At 46.5% G+C, this 14,205-nt stretch overlaps 1 protein-coding gene across 1 annotated transcript in view; it reads right to left on the bottom strand.

The window, feature by feature from the left end:
* The window catches only part of sars2 (seryl-tRNA synthetase 2, mitochondrial), a 28,983-nt gene that overhangs the window by 11,123 nt on the left and 3,655 nt on the right, over positions 1–14,205 (bottom strand). Inside the window, exons 9-12 of the mRNA XM_054734686.2 lie at positions 2,321–2,429; positions 2,095–2,140; positions 1,924–2,011; positions 22–134 (exon numbers count right to left, since the gene is read on the bottom strand). Of these exons, the coding sequence (XP_054590661.2) occupies positions 22–134; positions 1,924–2,011; positions 2,095–2,140; positions 2,321–2,429 (356 nt within the window). The remainder of the gene's footprint in view (positions 1–21; positions 135–1,923; positions 2,012–2,094; positions 2,141–2,320; positions 2,430–14,205) is intronic.

The following is a 14,205-nucleotide window of genomic DNA, read 5'->3' as shown; positions in this document are numbered from 1 at the left end:
AGAAACGATGTGCTGTGAAACCTGCAGTGAAGCTCCAGGGTAGAAAACATCTCCTTCTGCAAACTGACAAACTCCTCCAGCAGCTGAGCGCTTTCCTCTCCAGTCTCATCCGCCGTCACTCCAAACATCTCCACCTGAAGAACAGAACATCAGCTGTGCTCATCATGCTTTCCTCATGATCAAACATATCAGGGTTTTCCTGGCTCAAACTGAGGCAGAGGTGGTACCATCCTGACTGTGCACCAGCACATGTGTACTCTGTGCATTCAACTGCCTCACTTTTTTAAAGGCCAAATATGTTATCGTTAAGTGTTCTAATCCAAGCTTCTGTTAATAGAATATTCCATTTGACGTTTCAAGTGAAACAAAACAGGTTTGCTGCTAAAAAATATGAAATAAAACAACAAAATTATCAGGCTGAAATAACAGACTCTTATTATGAAAGTCTCAATAATATGCATTAGACTAGTGTTTAGTTCCTTTTTCCATCTGATATTTATAGTTATAATATCTTTAAATATTTGACCTACATTTCAGTAACATTTAGGTTTGTATTAACAACACATAAATATATGCAGTAAAATATAATGCATTTCATTAACATGCATTTGTGTTGGAAATGCTAATAACATTTAATTTCTGCTGCTAACAATGTAACGGTGGCATGTCTATTATGTACGGGTTAGCAATAATCCAGTTTAAATTATGTTCAAAGATAGAAGCGTTTGTGAATTATATACTACAACGGCTTGCCAGACTTATAGCAGTAATGTGACCCGTACCTGCAGCGGTTCTGATCCGTAGTGCTGCAGGATGCAGAATAAACAGGATGATGGGGACTTTCCATCCGCTTGTAGAGTTTAGTCTTTCTTAGTTTTACATCATCATATATTTTTCTGTGCGCCACTTGATCGTGGTCTGCTACCCGTTAGCTTTAGCATTAGCAAATCTGCGTGTAGCTGCACTTTTGATCCCAAACTTTGGACCGGTTCTGCCTTTGCTGGTTCCTTTATTTTCCTCCACTGCATCCAGATGACCACACTGCGCACCAGGAAAAGCATTTTTCTTACACGTAACTTACTTTTGTTCAGTAAAGTTCTCGGGAAAATAGTAATTCAAAGATGTTGCACCAGTGCTACGTTTAAAAATAGACACGCACAGACACCACTGTACAGCCCTGCTCTGATATGGAAGAGCCTGGGGGAAATCAGGACGTCAACAGCACCAACCATAGATATGTACCAACTAGCGAGAAAAGTAGTTTTTGATCTTTGTCTGCAGCGGTTTTAGCGCTTTTCGATGCACTGCTGCTGATACAGCGCTCCTAGTGGCGCAACGCTGTAACTGCAGTTAAAATAACATCCATGTAGCTGGGGGCAGAGTGAAATCAGGCTGGGGCGGCCGTCACGCAAATTTGAACGCAGGAAAAACCCAGAAATATAGTCAACGGATGTCAGAACATTACCCATGTTTGTATTTGACTTGTATCCTAAATAGACCTGGACATCGTTTAAGTAGTTTTAACTGATTCTGGTATCATCTGGAGTGTGTGTGTGTGTGTGTGTGTGTGTGTGTGTGTGTGTGTGTGTGTGTGTGTGTGTGTGTGTGAAATTTTCAGGTGTAGAAGACAGTAGTGAGAGCATTATTTACATAATCAGAAAACGTGTAATTAAGGACATGGTCTGTTATGAATTCTCTTCTTGAATGGATGGAGACCTTTAAAGATGGAGTCTAGTGTGGCCAGCAGAGAGGCCGTTTCTGGATGTGCTGCTCGGCGTCACCACAGCATCCCCAGAATGGTTTTGTCTGAAGAGGAGGAGTGTGCTTTCAAACCTCGACAGTGGAGTACTGACTAAAGGAACTTTATTGTGGTTTTATTGATACTTTTATCCGAGTGAACACGGTACGTTTGGTGAGTTTGACCTTGTTGAAGTGATGAACTCTGTAGAGCCCCCACGTCTCTCTGCCCGTGTCCGTCTCTGGTCTGTAGCAGGTGCTGCAGCACACAGATCTGTGGAGACAAACAGTCAGTCCTTGTGTCGGTCAGACGCACTACAACGCCTCTCTGTCTGCAGCATAGGAGCAGTTTCTAACCTGATGGGGAGATCCTTCCAGTTTACTGCATGATCCATGAAATAGCCTGATGTCAAAAACACAAGCGCACGACTGAGCATGCTGCTGATGTAGTGTGTGTGTGTGTGTATGTGTGTGTGAGGATCAAACTGGGACTGATCAGTCTTTTAAAATAAAATCTCATTTTCACGTTTTATTGTAAATGGGCATTAGGGGTATTTAAGAGTGTAAAGGAGTAGAGACCAACCTGCCACCCCGACCTCTCCGGTCCCAGCCAGTTTCAGGTCTGGGAATCGAGTCGGGTCCAGGGAGTAGACCTGAGAGCGATGGGCATTGGGCTGCATCCCACAACCCTCCTGAGGGTAGACAAAAGGATTCAAGGGCCTAGATGAGACTGTGACGTATTGCTGTAGTAACACATCATTTTACTTGCAGCAATGGTCTGACAGCTTCAGACCGAGGCTGCAGGAACACCCTAACCCTAACTTATCGTTGCTCTTTGTGTGAATCACAACCACAACAAGAAACGATCATCAGGAAGGGATTTCAGGTCATTTCATCAACAACTAGCAGAAGGAAAACCAGGGTTCTTGCAGTGAAAAAGTGTCTTTTTTCTAGCTTTTCATTGATTACTTAGTTTTATACTTAAATGCTAATATTTTTATTTCATTCGTTGGAAACACTAGTCATGTGACTTCCGCCAGCTCAACTAAAACAGCTGGCTACCAAACACTTCCTGTCCTGACGAAGGCCAGTGCGGCTGAAACTAGTCGACATGCTTTTATTTGATTAGCCATGAAACAATCATCGACAAACATATATGGACAATGGGTTTCCATAGACTCCAATAACAAGTTTTTGTGCTATAATGGGAGGTGGCCACCACCGCCATTTTGACCGTGTCACAGGTTCCGTCAAGCCCAGACCATTCCATAAAAGGGAAGAGAGGAGGAGCTGAGGGTGGGGCTGTAAGGCTGGGATCAACTGACGACACCCGGTCAAACTAGCTACAAGCTAACCTGAAGCTAACCCAAAGATAATGCGGAGGTGGGAGCTAAGCTAACGGAGGTAGCAACCTAGCTACAACCGGAGTTAACTGTGCACAACATCAGAGCTTCTGAGTCAGAGATACGCCGGGCTGACCGCTGGGTAAAACCGGGTGGAACACAGAGGTCTCTGAGAGCTCCACAAGCCGGCAGCCGCCCAGCAGACAAGCGCCGCTGCGATCTGAGATGCGCAGAGCTGCTGCTGTGGAGAACCTGGTGGAAAGGTTTCCATCCCAGAGCTCCACAAGCCAGCAGCCCGCCGCAGCACACAGAAGCCGCGATCAGACAGCGATGGACCGGGCTGCGGGGAGAAACAGCCGGCATTCCGGGTGGAAAACATCGATCTCCTGAGAGCTCCACAAGCCGATAGTGGGAACCCAGCTCCACCAACATGTTATATTTCAACCCATTTTCTAAAGTGCAGCATTATGTTAAATGCACTGGGTTTTACCCTATTACATTTAAATTTCATGGTTAAACAGTACATGTTAAAATCTAAGCCCAGCTCGGCAGTGACCTAAAATACATAAATATAATTTTACTTACCGAAAAAATGAAGTGGAGACTCCTTGGACGCTCTATTAGTGCAATTAATGCCACAGCAAGTCATTTTGTCCAACAATTGCACAAAAAATATCCAAAAAAGAATACACAAACACAGAGACTCAAAATCCCGGAACAGTTTCCAAGCCAGACCGAGGCTCTTCTGAGGCCTTTCCACGAAGCTAGCTCTGTGGTCACGTGGGTCTGATGCTCATTAATTATACAGAAGTTTAGGCTTTTAATACACTTAAACAGAAGAGTGAGAAAAAAATTCACCCCCCTCAGAGTTGTCATGAGTGTAAACTAGATCATTTAAACCAAAAACATGTTTTGGTACCAGGCTGTAAACATGTTTATTTCTGCTGTGAAATTGGTATTTTTAACATGGGAGTCGATGAGGATTTGCTCGTTTCTGACACCAGCCCCTAGTGGATGAGGGTGGAACTGCAATTTTTGGTACTTCTGGGTTGGGACCAATTTTTGAGCCGCATTGTGGGGGCTTGGAAACAATAAAAGCTTTTCAGTCACTTCATCCTCCTGAGGGCCTCACACCCCTTTTTCTTTAACTTTTTAAGCACTTTCCAGGTTAATTTTGAAGACTTTCCAGCATCTCACACCTGATCTGATGCACATCAGGAACGTTACACATCTGTAGACTAAATTACATGATTTAAATGTTTTTTTTTTACTTTTGACAGGTGTTTTAGCTTTTTTTTTTTTTTGCTTAATTAAAATCTTCATAAGAATAAATGAATATGTGTATGAACTGAGTGTAAAAGGTCTAGGCGGGAACTCAGCCATTTTCTATTTCTTTACAGGCGTGTGCACGTATCAGCATTTCACTTCCTCGTCTCTTAAATGTTACTGCGCTACAACCAAATTCTATTTCAGAAGCTCAAAAACCAAATTACAATGCGAACATTTATAGATGTTCCTTTCCATCTCTGGGAAAACGTGCTGGTCCACTCAGAGGAGGACAAACTGTTCCGGAATGAGAGCGTTCCCATAATTACTGAGAGTGTTTCAAAGCAAAAGTCTTTAAATAAAAAGAGTCCGCCCTGCCCCACATGTTGGAACTCACTTCCCATTACTGTTCAGCAGGCTTCGTCTTTGGCGGTTTTAAAATTTCATTTAAAGACCCACTTTTACGACCTAGCTTTTAGACAGCGACTCGCTTTATTGTTGTAATGTGTTTCTTATCGTTTTTATGTTATTACTGAGATCGCAGATTCAGGCCGACTGTTAATTCAGCATCTTAGGTGTGTTCTCGCTGTGTCGTATTTCTAATTCCATGCTGTAGTTCTTTTTTAAAACACCGAACAGTTTTGTTACCTGTTTTCCCGCTACGTTTTGTTTGCGGCTGCAAACTTCCTCAGGCTCTATGTTAATTCAGGCTTGTATTGTTTTTGAGACGGCGCCGCCCACTGTGTGGCGGCGTTCCAAGATGGAGGACGATCAGAAAGTAAGTAAGCACATGTTTAATGGTATCCAAGTATCTTATCTACCGAACTTTGAAAACTAAATGGAGTTGTCGAGTTAAGTTTGACAGCAAAAGAACGTTTTCTTGTGTTTAGCTTAAAGTGAGTTGATGCGTTTATCACCACATGTCGGCTAAGCTAGGAGCTAACTTAGCTTAGTGACTGGTCTGAAGTGCACGTTTAGTTAGATTTTATCATTCACAAGTTGGCAAATGAAACAAGTGTTAAATTAATTGTGGATGATGTAAAAGAAAAGGTTATAGGACAACGTTTTCATAAAAGTATGAAATTGTTCAGATTTTCTGAAAGAAGAAAACTTGTTAGTTTAGGCTAAAGTTTTTATTATACAAAGGTAAAGGTTAAAGAAAGCAGCTCTGTTCAGATAGTGAGTGATGGTATGTATGTGAAAATAACCTAAAATATGTCTGATGCAGCTCACACTGTGATACCTAAACATATTAAAGTGTTTTTAACATTGTGCTCAATATCTTTCTTTTCTCTGAATAATTAATGAGCACCAGAGCCACGTGACTTAAGAGCTAGCTCACCTCGGCCTCGCCTTAAAACTGTTCCGCCATTTTCAGTCTCTCAACTTAGACCATTAGTTGTGCCGTTTGTGTATTCTTTTTGGATTATTTGTGCAATTGTTGGACAAAAATGACTTGCTGTGGTATTAATTGCACTAACAGAGCAGCCAAGAAGTCTCGGCTTCATTTACTTCAGTAAGTAAAATTATATTTATGCATTTATGCCACTGCCGCTCTTGTGCTAGCTGAGATTAGCAAAGTAAAATAAAGAAAGAAAGAAAACAATCTTTTCTATAGCACCTCTCAAGATAAAAATCACGAGGCACTTCGCAAAAACAAAAATTTTAAATCAAAAGCAGAATTCAAAAAAATGATCAAAAACATGTTTAACTCATTCAATGCCATTGATGACTAAAGTCGTCATTTGTATTTTTTTACTGTTTGGGCATGGGAACGAGACCCCTCACCAAGAGAACAAAACTGTTGCTCTTGTAATAAGTTAAAATAAAAATAAAAAAATATAGACAAGACCCTCTCTCTGGGCTGCCACCTTACTGTGGTGGAGGGGTTTGAGTGCCTCAATGATCCTAGGAGCGAAGTTGTCAGAGGCTTTCTGCCTCTGGTAGGGTCACCCATGACATACAGGTCCTAGGCAAGGGATAAGACAAAGAGCAGCCCAAAGATCTCTTATGATGAATCATATAAATGGAAAACATGTTCCCTCGCCCGGACGTGGGTCACCGGGGCCCCCCTCTGGAGCCAGGCCTGGAGGTGGGGCACGTTGGCGAGCGTCTGGTGGCCGGGCTTTCGCCCATGGAGCCTGGCCAGGCACCATGGGCTCACCACTCGTAGGAGGGGCCAAAGGGGTCAGGTCCAGTGTGTGAGGGGTGGTAGTCGAGGTCGGGGACCTTGGCGGTCTGATCCTCGGCTACAGAAGCTGGCTCTTGGCACATGGAATGTCACCTCTCTGGTGGGGAAGGAAACCGAGTTGGTGTGTGAGGTTGAGAGGTTCCGACTAGATATAGTTGGACTCACCTCAGTGCATGGCTCTGGCTCTGGAACCAGTTTCCTTGAAAGGGGTTGGACTTTCTACCACTCTGGAGTTGCTCTCACTGAGAAGCGCCGAGCAGAGGTGGGCATACTAGTTGCCCCCCATCTTGGTGCCTGTACATTGGGGTTCACCCCAGTGAATGAGAGGGTAGCCTTGCTCCGCCTACGTGTGAGGGGACGGGTTCTGACTGTGGTCTGTGCATATGCACCAAACTACAGTTCAGGCTACCCACCCTTTTTGGAGACCTTGGAGGGGGTGCTGGAAAGCGCTTCTTCCAGTGACTCCGTCGTTCTGTTGGGGGACTTTAACGCTCACATGGGCAACGACAGTGAGACCTGGAGAGGTGTGGTTGGGGGGGAACGGCCCCCTGATCTGAATTCAAGTGGTGTTTTGTTATTGGACTTCTGTGTCAGTCATGGATTTGTCCTTAATGAACACCATGTTCAGACATATTGGTGTCCATATGTGCTCTTGGAACCAGGATACCTTAGGCAGCAGCTCGAAGATCGACTTAGTTGTTGTTTCGTCTGACCTGCGGCCGCATGTCTTGGACACTCGGGTGAAGAGAGGGGCGGAGCTGTCAACTGACCACTACATGGTGGTGAGTTGGCTCAGATGGTGGGGGAGGATGCCGGTCAGACCAGGCAGGGGACGTATCGCGTGGGTCTGCTGGGAACGTCTGGCAGCATCTCCTGTCAGAAGGAGCTTCAAATCCCACCTCCGACAGAACGTCCAAAATGTTCCGGGGGAGGTGGGGGACATTGAGTCTGAATGGACCCTGTTCTGTGCCTCCATTGTTGAGGCGGCCGACCGGAGCAGTGGTCGCAGGATCGTCGGTGCCTGTCGTGGTGGCAACCCCCGAACCTGCTGGTGGACATTGACGGTTAGGGATGCTGTCAAGCTGAAGAAAGAGTCCTATCAGGTCTTTTTGGCCTGTGGGACCCCAGAGGCAGCTGACAGGTACCGACAGTCCAAGCGGAACGCGGCTCGGGTGGTCGCCAAGGCAAAAACCTGGGCATGGGGGGAGTTCCGTGAGACCATAGAGCAAGACTTCCGTACAGCTTCGAGGAGATTCTGGTCCACCATCTGGTGCCTCAGTTTGGGAAAACAGTGCGCTACCAACACTATCTATAGTGGGGATGGAGTGCTGCTGACTTCTGCTCAGGACGTTGTGGATCGGTGGGCAGAATACTTCGAAGACCTCCTCAATCCCACCAACACGTCATCCAGTGAGGAAGCAGAGCCTGGGGACTTTGGGTTGGCCTCTCAAATCTCTGGTGCTGAGGTCACTGAGGTGGTTAAAAAGCTCCTCTGTGGCAAGGTTCCAGGGGTGGACGAGATCTGCCCGGAGTTCCTTAAGGCTCTGGATGTTGTGGGGCTGTGTTGGCTGACACGGCTCTGCAATATCGCGTGGACATCGGGAGCAGTCTCACTGGACTGGCAGACTGGGGTGGTGGTCCCCTTATTTAAAAAGGGGGACTGCAGGGTGTGTTCCAACTACAGGGGGATCACAATCCTGAGCCTTCCTGGTAAGGTCTATTCAGGGGTTCTGGAGAGGAGGGTCCGTCGGATTGTTGAACCTCAGATTCAGGAGGAGCAATGTGGTTTTCCTCCTGGCCGTGGAACACTGGACCAGCTCTATACCCTTAGAGGGATCCTGTAGGTTGTGTGGGACTTTGCCCAACCAGTCTACATGTGTTTTGTGGATTTGGAGAAGGCATTTGACGTCCCTTGGGGGGCCCTGTGGGGGGTACTCCGGGAGTATGTGGTACCAGGCCCTCTGATACGGGCTGTTAGGTCCCTATATGACCGGTGTCAGAGCTTGGTCCGCATTGCCGGCAGTAAGTCGGGCTCGTTCCCAGTGAGAGTTGGACTCCGCCAAGGCTGCCCTTTGTCACCGATTCTGTTCATAACCTTTAAGGACAGGATTTCTAGGAGCAGCCAAGATGTGGAGGGCATCCGTTTTGGTGGCCTGAGGATCAGGTCTCTGCTTTTTGCAGATGATGTGGTCCTGTTGGCTTCATCAGAACGTGATCTTCAGCTTTCGCTGGAGCGGTTCGCAGCCGAGTGTGAAGCAGCTGGGATGAAAATCAGCTCCTCTAAATCTGAGACCACGATTTTGATTCAGAAAATGGTAGAATGCCTTCTCCGGGTCAGGGATGAGGTCCTGCCCCAAGTGGAGGAGTTCAAGTATCTCGGGGTCTTGTTCACGAGTGAGGGAAAACTGGAGCGTGAGATCGATAGGCGGATTGGTGCTGCACCTGCAGTGATGCGGGCGTTGTACTGGTCTGTCGTGGTGAAGAGAGAGCTGAGTCAGAAGGCGAAGCTCTCAATGTACCGGTCGATCTACGTTCCTACCCTCACCTATGGTCACGAGCTTTGGGTAGTGACCAAAAGAACAAGATTGTGGATAAATGCAGTGGAAACTCCGAAGAGTGGCTGGGCTCTCCCTTAGAGATAGGGTGAGAAGCTCAGTCATTTGGGAGGGGCTCGGAGTAGACCCGCTGCTCCTCCACATCGAGGGGAGCCAGTTGAGGTGGCTCGGGCATCTGGTCAGGATGCCTCCTGGACGCCTCCCTGGTGAGGTTTTCCGGGCACGTCCAACCGGTAGGAGACCTAAATGCAGACCCAGGACACGGTGGAGGGACTATGTCTCTCACCTGGCCAGGGAACGTCTTGGGATTCCCCCGGAGGAGCTGACCCAAGTGGCTGGGGAGAGGGAAGTCTGGGCCTCTTGCCTTAGGCTACTGCCCCCATGACCCGACTCCAGATAAGTGTTCATTTATTTGTGTTCATTTATTTAGCAGACGCTTTTATCCAAAGCGACTTACAATTTTTAACCTATAGGGCATGTTGTGATCTGTGGGGGAAACCGGAGTACCCGGAGGAAACCCACGCATGCATGGGGAGAACACGCAACTCCACGCAGAAAGGCTGCAGCCAAGTTTCGAACCTGCAACCTTCGTGCTGCGAGGCAACAGTGCTAACCACTGCACCACCAAGTGAATGAAAATGAGGAAGAAAATAATCATTTAAAAGGTTTTTTTATTTTAAGAAAAATGAAGAAAAATGGGGAAATCAGTGGATCCCGGGAAAGGCGGAATAAGTAGGGAGAGCAGAACAAGAAGAGGGCGATGAAGGTCACACCAAAGCCTGAACAGGTGAGTCTTCAGCTGCTTTTTAAAGGAGACCACTGAGTCCACTGATCTCAGGCTCAGGGGGAGAGAGTTCCAGAGTCTGGGGGCTACAGCAGCAAATGATCTGTCACCTTTGACCTTTAGCCTGGTGCTGGACAACCAGTAGGCTTTGGTCACAGCCAAATGCCTCAGAACTCATTGGACGGCGCTTCACAGTGCAGATGGACAATGACCCAAAGCATACTGCAAAAGCAACCAAAGAGTTTTTGAAGGGAAAGAAGTGGACTGTTTTGCAATGGCCAAGTCAATCACCTGACCTGAATCTGACTGAGCATGCATTTCACTTGCTGAAGACAAAACTGAAGGGAAAATGCTCCAGGAACAAGCAGGAACTGAAGACTGTTGCAGCAGAGGCCTGACAGAGCATCACCAGGGATGACACCCAACGTCTGGTGATGTCTACGTGTTCCAGACTTCAGGCTGTAATTGACTGCAAAGGATTTGCAACCAAGTATTGAAATGTATACGTTTGATTTATGGTTCTTATTCTGTCCCGTTACTTTTGGTCCCTTAACAAGTGGGAGGCACATATGCAAACTGTTGTAATTCCTACACCTATCACCTGATTTGGATGTAAATACCCTCAAATAAAAGCTGACAGTCTGCAGTTAGAGCACATCTTGTTCGTTTCATTTGATATCCATTGTGGTGGTGTATAGAGCCAAAAATGTTAGCATTGTGTCGATGTCCCAATATTTATGGACCTGACTGTACGTAAGCATTTAACTTCAAGCAAGGATTGTTTCATAACCTAATCACAAACACTCCTCCTGATGATTTTCCTGTTCCGTCTCACTCCTTCTCTGTCTCTCTTCTATTGTCCTGTCTCTTGTTTCTGCCTCTTCCTCTCAGTGCTCCTGTCTTCCCTTCTGTCTGTAATAAAAATGTTGTCAATATGTGGCGTCTCTTGGGGACAGTGGAGCCAAGTGAGTCTTCCATAAATGTATTAGAAGAGAGTCCGCTGTCAAACCACAACAGGAAGTGATGCATCCCGTACTGGCAAGTACAAAAGTTGGTTGTGTAGCATATGCCTAGTTTATAACCTCTAATATTGGCATAGCATACATCACAGTAACGCTCTGTTGGAAGTGTCCTTGCTAGGTCCTTAGGCAAAAATACTTTCGGACGAAATCTTCATAGCATATTTAGAGCATAAAACATTTGAGACGTCATCTCCCTGTCGATTCTAACATCTGTCAAGAACTTTGATAGCCTGACCAGCCAGCCCCATGCTTCCTTACCAAGCCCCTACAATGTGGGTGAAAAATTGAAGCCAACGCGGAAGTGACAAAAATTGCAGTTCCACCCTCATCCACTAGGGGCTGGTGTCAGAAGCGAGCAAATCCTCATTGACTCCCATGTTAAAAATACCAATTTCACAGCAGAAATAAACATGTTTACAGCCTGGTACCAAAACATGTTTTAGGTTTAAATGATCTAGTTTACACTCATGACAACTCTGAGGGGGGGGTGAATTTTTTTTTCTCACTCTTCTGTTTAATCACTGGACTAAATGACTACAGACCTATGGCTCTGATATCTGTGGTCATGAAGTCATTTGAGCACCTAGTTCTCCCCCACCTCAAGACCCTCACAGCCCCCCTCCTGGACCCCCTGCAGTTTGCATACAGAGCAAACAGGTCTGTAGATGACGCAATCAACATGGCTCTACAATTCATCCTGCAGCATCTGGACTCCCCAGGTACCTACGCCAGGTTATTGTTCGTGGACTTCAGCTCTGCATTCGACACAATCCTGCCAGACCTCCTCCAAGACAAAATGTCCCAGATGAACGTGCCTGACCCCATCTGCAGGTGGATCACTGACTTCCTGACAGACAGGAAACAACAAGTCAGGCTGGGGAAGAATGTCTCGGACCAACGGACCGTCAGCACCGGCTCACCACAGGGCTGTGTTCTTGTCCCTCTGCTCTTCTCCCTGTGCACCAACAGCTGCACCTCCAAGCACGAGTCTGTCAAACTAATTAAGTTTGCTGACGACACCACCATCATCAGACTCATCTCTAATGGGGATGAGTCCGCTTACAGAATGGAGGCTGAGCGGCTGGTGTCCTGGTGCAGCCACAACATCCTGGTGCTAAACACCCAGAAGACAGCGGAGGTTGTTGTGGACTTTAGGAAACACACACACCCCATCGCCCCCTTAAACCTGTCTGACACTCCCATCACGATGGTGGACTCATGTCGCTTCCTGGGCACCACCATCACCCAGGACCTCAAATGGGAGCCCACCATCACCACCATCAGAAAAAAGGCCCAGCACTTCCTGAGGCAGTTGAAGAAATTCAACCTATCACCACAGTCGATGAGGCATTTCTACACCGCTATCATCAAGTCCACCCTCACCTCCTCCATCACCGTGTGGTACGCTGGAGCTACCACCAGGGACAAGAAGAGGCTGCAGCGTGTCGTGCGCTCTGCAGAGAAGGTCATTGGCTGCAAACTCCCCTCCACTCAAGATCTGCACACCTCTAGGACATTGAGGCGTGCAGGTCGGATAATAGCTGACTCGTGTCACCCTGGACACAGTCTCTTCGACTCGCTCCCATCTGGCAGAAGGCTCAGATCCATTCGGACCAGAACCTCTCGCCACAAAAACAGTTTCTTCCCCTCTGCAGTTGGACTTTTGAATGAACATCCTAGGGCAGCCCACTCAAGTTGATTGGTCCCAGTCACATGACCCGATGCTGTGCTTGAAACATTCAACAAACACTCAGATTAGTACCTACACGGAGTAGATAGCTGCTTCTCTAATTCTTGCCACTTTTTACATTAATAATTTTATCATGAGTGTTTTATTAGTTCTTATATTTGCTTATCTCTTAATTAATTTTTTTTCTATCTTACCTTCTGCACCAAAATACCGCAGCAATTTCCTAATGTTGTGACTTGGCACACATATGGCAATAAAAACTTCTGATTCTGTTTAAGTGTATTAAAAGCCTAAAATTCTGTATAATTAATGAGCATCAGACCCACGTGACCACAGAGCTAGCTCCGTGGAAAGGCCTCAGTAGAGCCTCGGTCTGGCTTGGAAACTGCTCCGGGATTTTGAGTCTCTGTGTTTGTGTATTCTTGTTTGGATATTATTTGTGCAATTGTTGGACAAAATGACTTGCTGTGGCATTAATTGCACTAATAGAGCGTCCAAGGAGTCTCCACTTCATTTTTTTCGGTAAGTAAAATTATATTTATGTATTTTAGGTCACTGCCGAGCTGAGCTTAGATTTTAACATGTACTGTTTAACCATGAAATTTAAATGTAATAGGGTAAAACCCAGTGCATTTAACATAATGCTGCACTTTAGAAAATGGGTTGAAATATAACATATTGGTGGAGCTGGGTTCCCACTATCGGCTTGTGGAGCTCTCGGGAGACTGATGTTTTCCACCCGGTTTTACCCAGCGGTCAGCCCGGCGTATCTCTGACTCAGAAGCTCTGGTGTTGTGCACAGTTAACTCCGGTTGTAGCTAGGTTGCTACCTCCGTTAGCTTAGCTCCCACCTCCGTGTTAGCTTTGGGTTAGCTTCAGGTTAGCTTGTAGCTAGTTCGACCGGGTGTCATCAGTTGATCCCAGCCTTACAGCCCCACCCTCAGCTCCTCCTCTCTTCCCTTTTGTGGAATGGTCTGGGCTTGACGGAACCTGTGACACGGTCAAAATGGCTGTGGTGGCCACCTCCCATTTATCTTCAAAAACGTGATATTGGAGCCTATGGAAACCCATTGTCCAATATTTATATGTCGATGTTCCTTACAGGAAGCACTGGTTACACAGTTGTAACTAGGGATGGGTACCAACTTTTTAAGGCACCGACCGAATTCCATAGTACCGACTGAGTACCGACTCACACCTTACGAAACAGTGCCGTCCTTCACAAAGAGAACTTGCGAGACAGCGATTTGCCAACATAGACAGCAGCGCCGGTGCAAGAGCATCAGTGGCTGCGAAGCGAGACGTAAACAGAGCAAGCAGCATGGCAGAGGAAGTGCTCTAAAGTGTTTGGGTCCACCTCACTAAATGGGATGGGTAACTGGGGGATGATGAAACCACCAACAATGACCTAAGTGAGGCATCGTCTTAATCTGCTCCAGCAGAAAAATTAACTGTACAAGATAACGTTAGCTTGTCCTTCGCTGGCTCCGCAGCTGCCACAGCACATGGGTACCGCTCTACAGTTAGGGATGGTTGTGGCTAAAAAACTCAATCTTCTGAAATGGAAATCTACAACCCCACCTTCCTTTGGACGTTGGCTCACAGAGATGCTACATG

Source organism: Nothobranchius furzeri, chromosome 13 (genome assembly GCF_043380555.1).
Source record: "Nothobranchius furzeri strain GRZ-AD chromosome 13, NfurGRZ-RIMD1, whole genome shotgun sequence".
NCBI lineage: Eukaryota > Metazoa > Chordata > Actinopteri > Cyprinodontiformes > Nothobranchiidae > Nothobranchius > Nothobranchius furzeri.
Note: the sequence above shows the minus strand (reverse complement) of the source record. Positions and strands in the feature narration are given on the sequence as shown.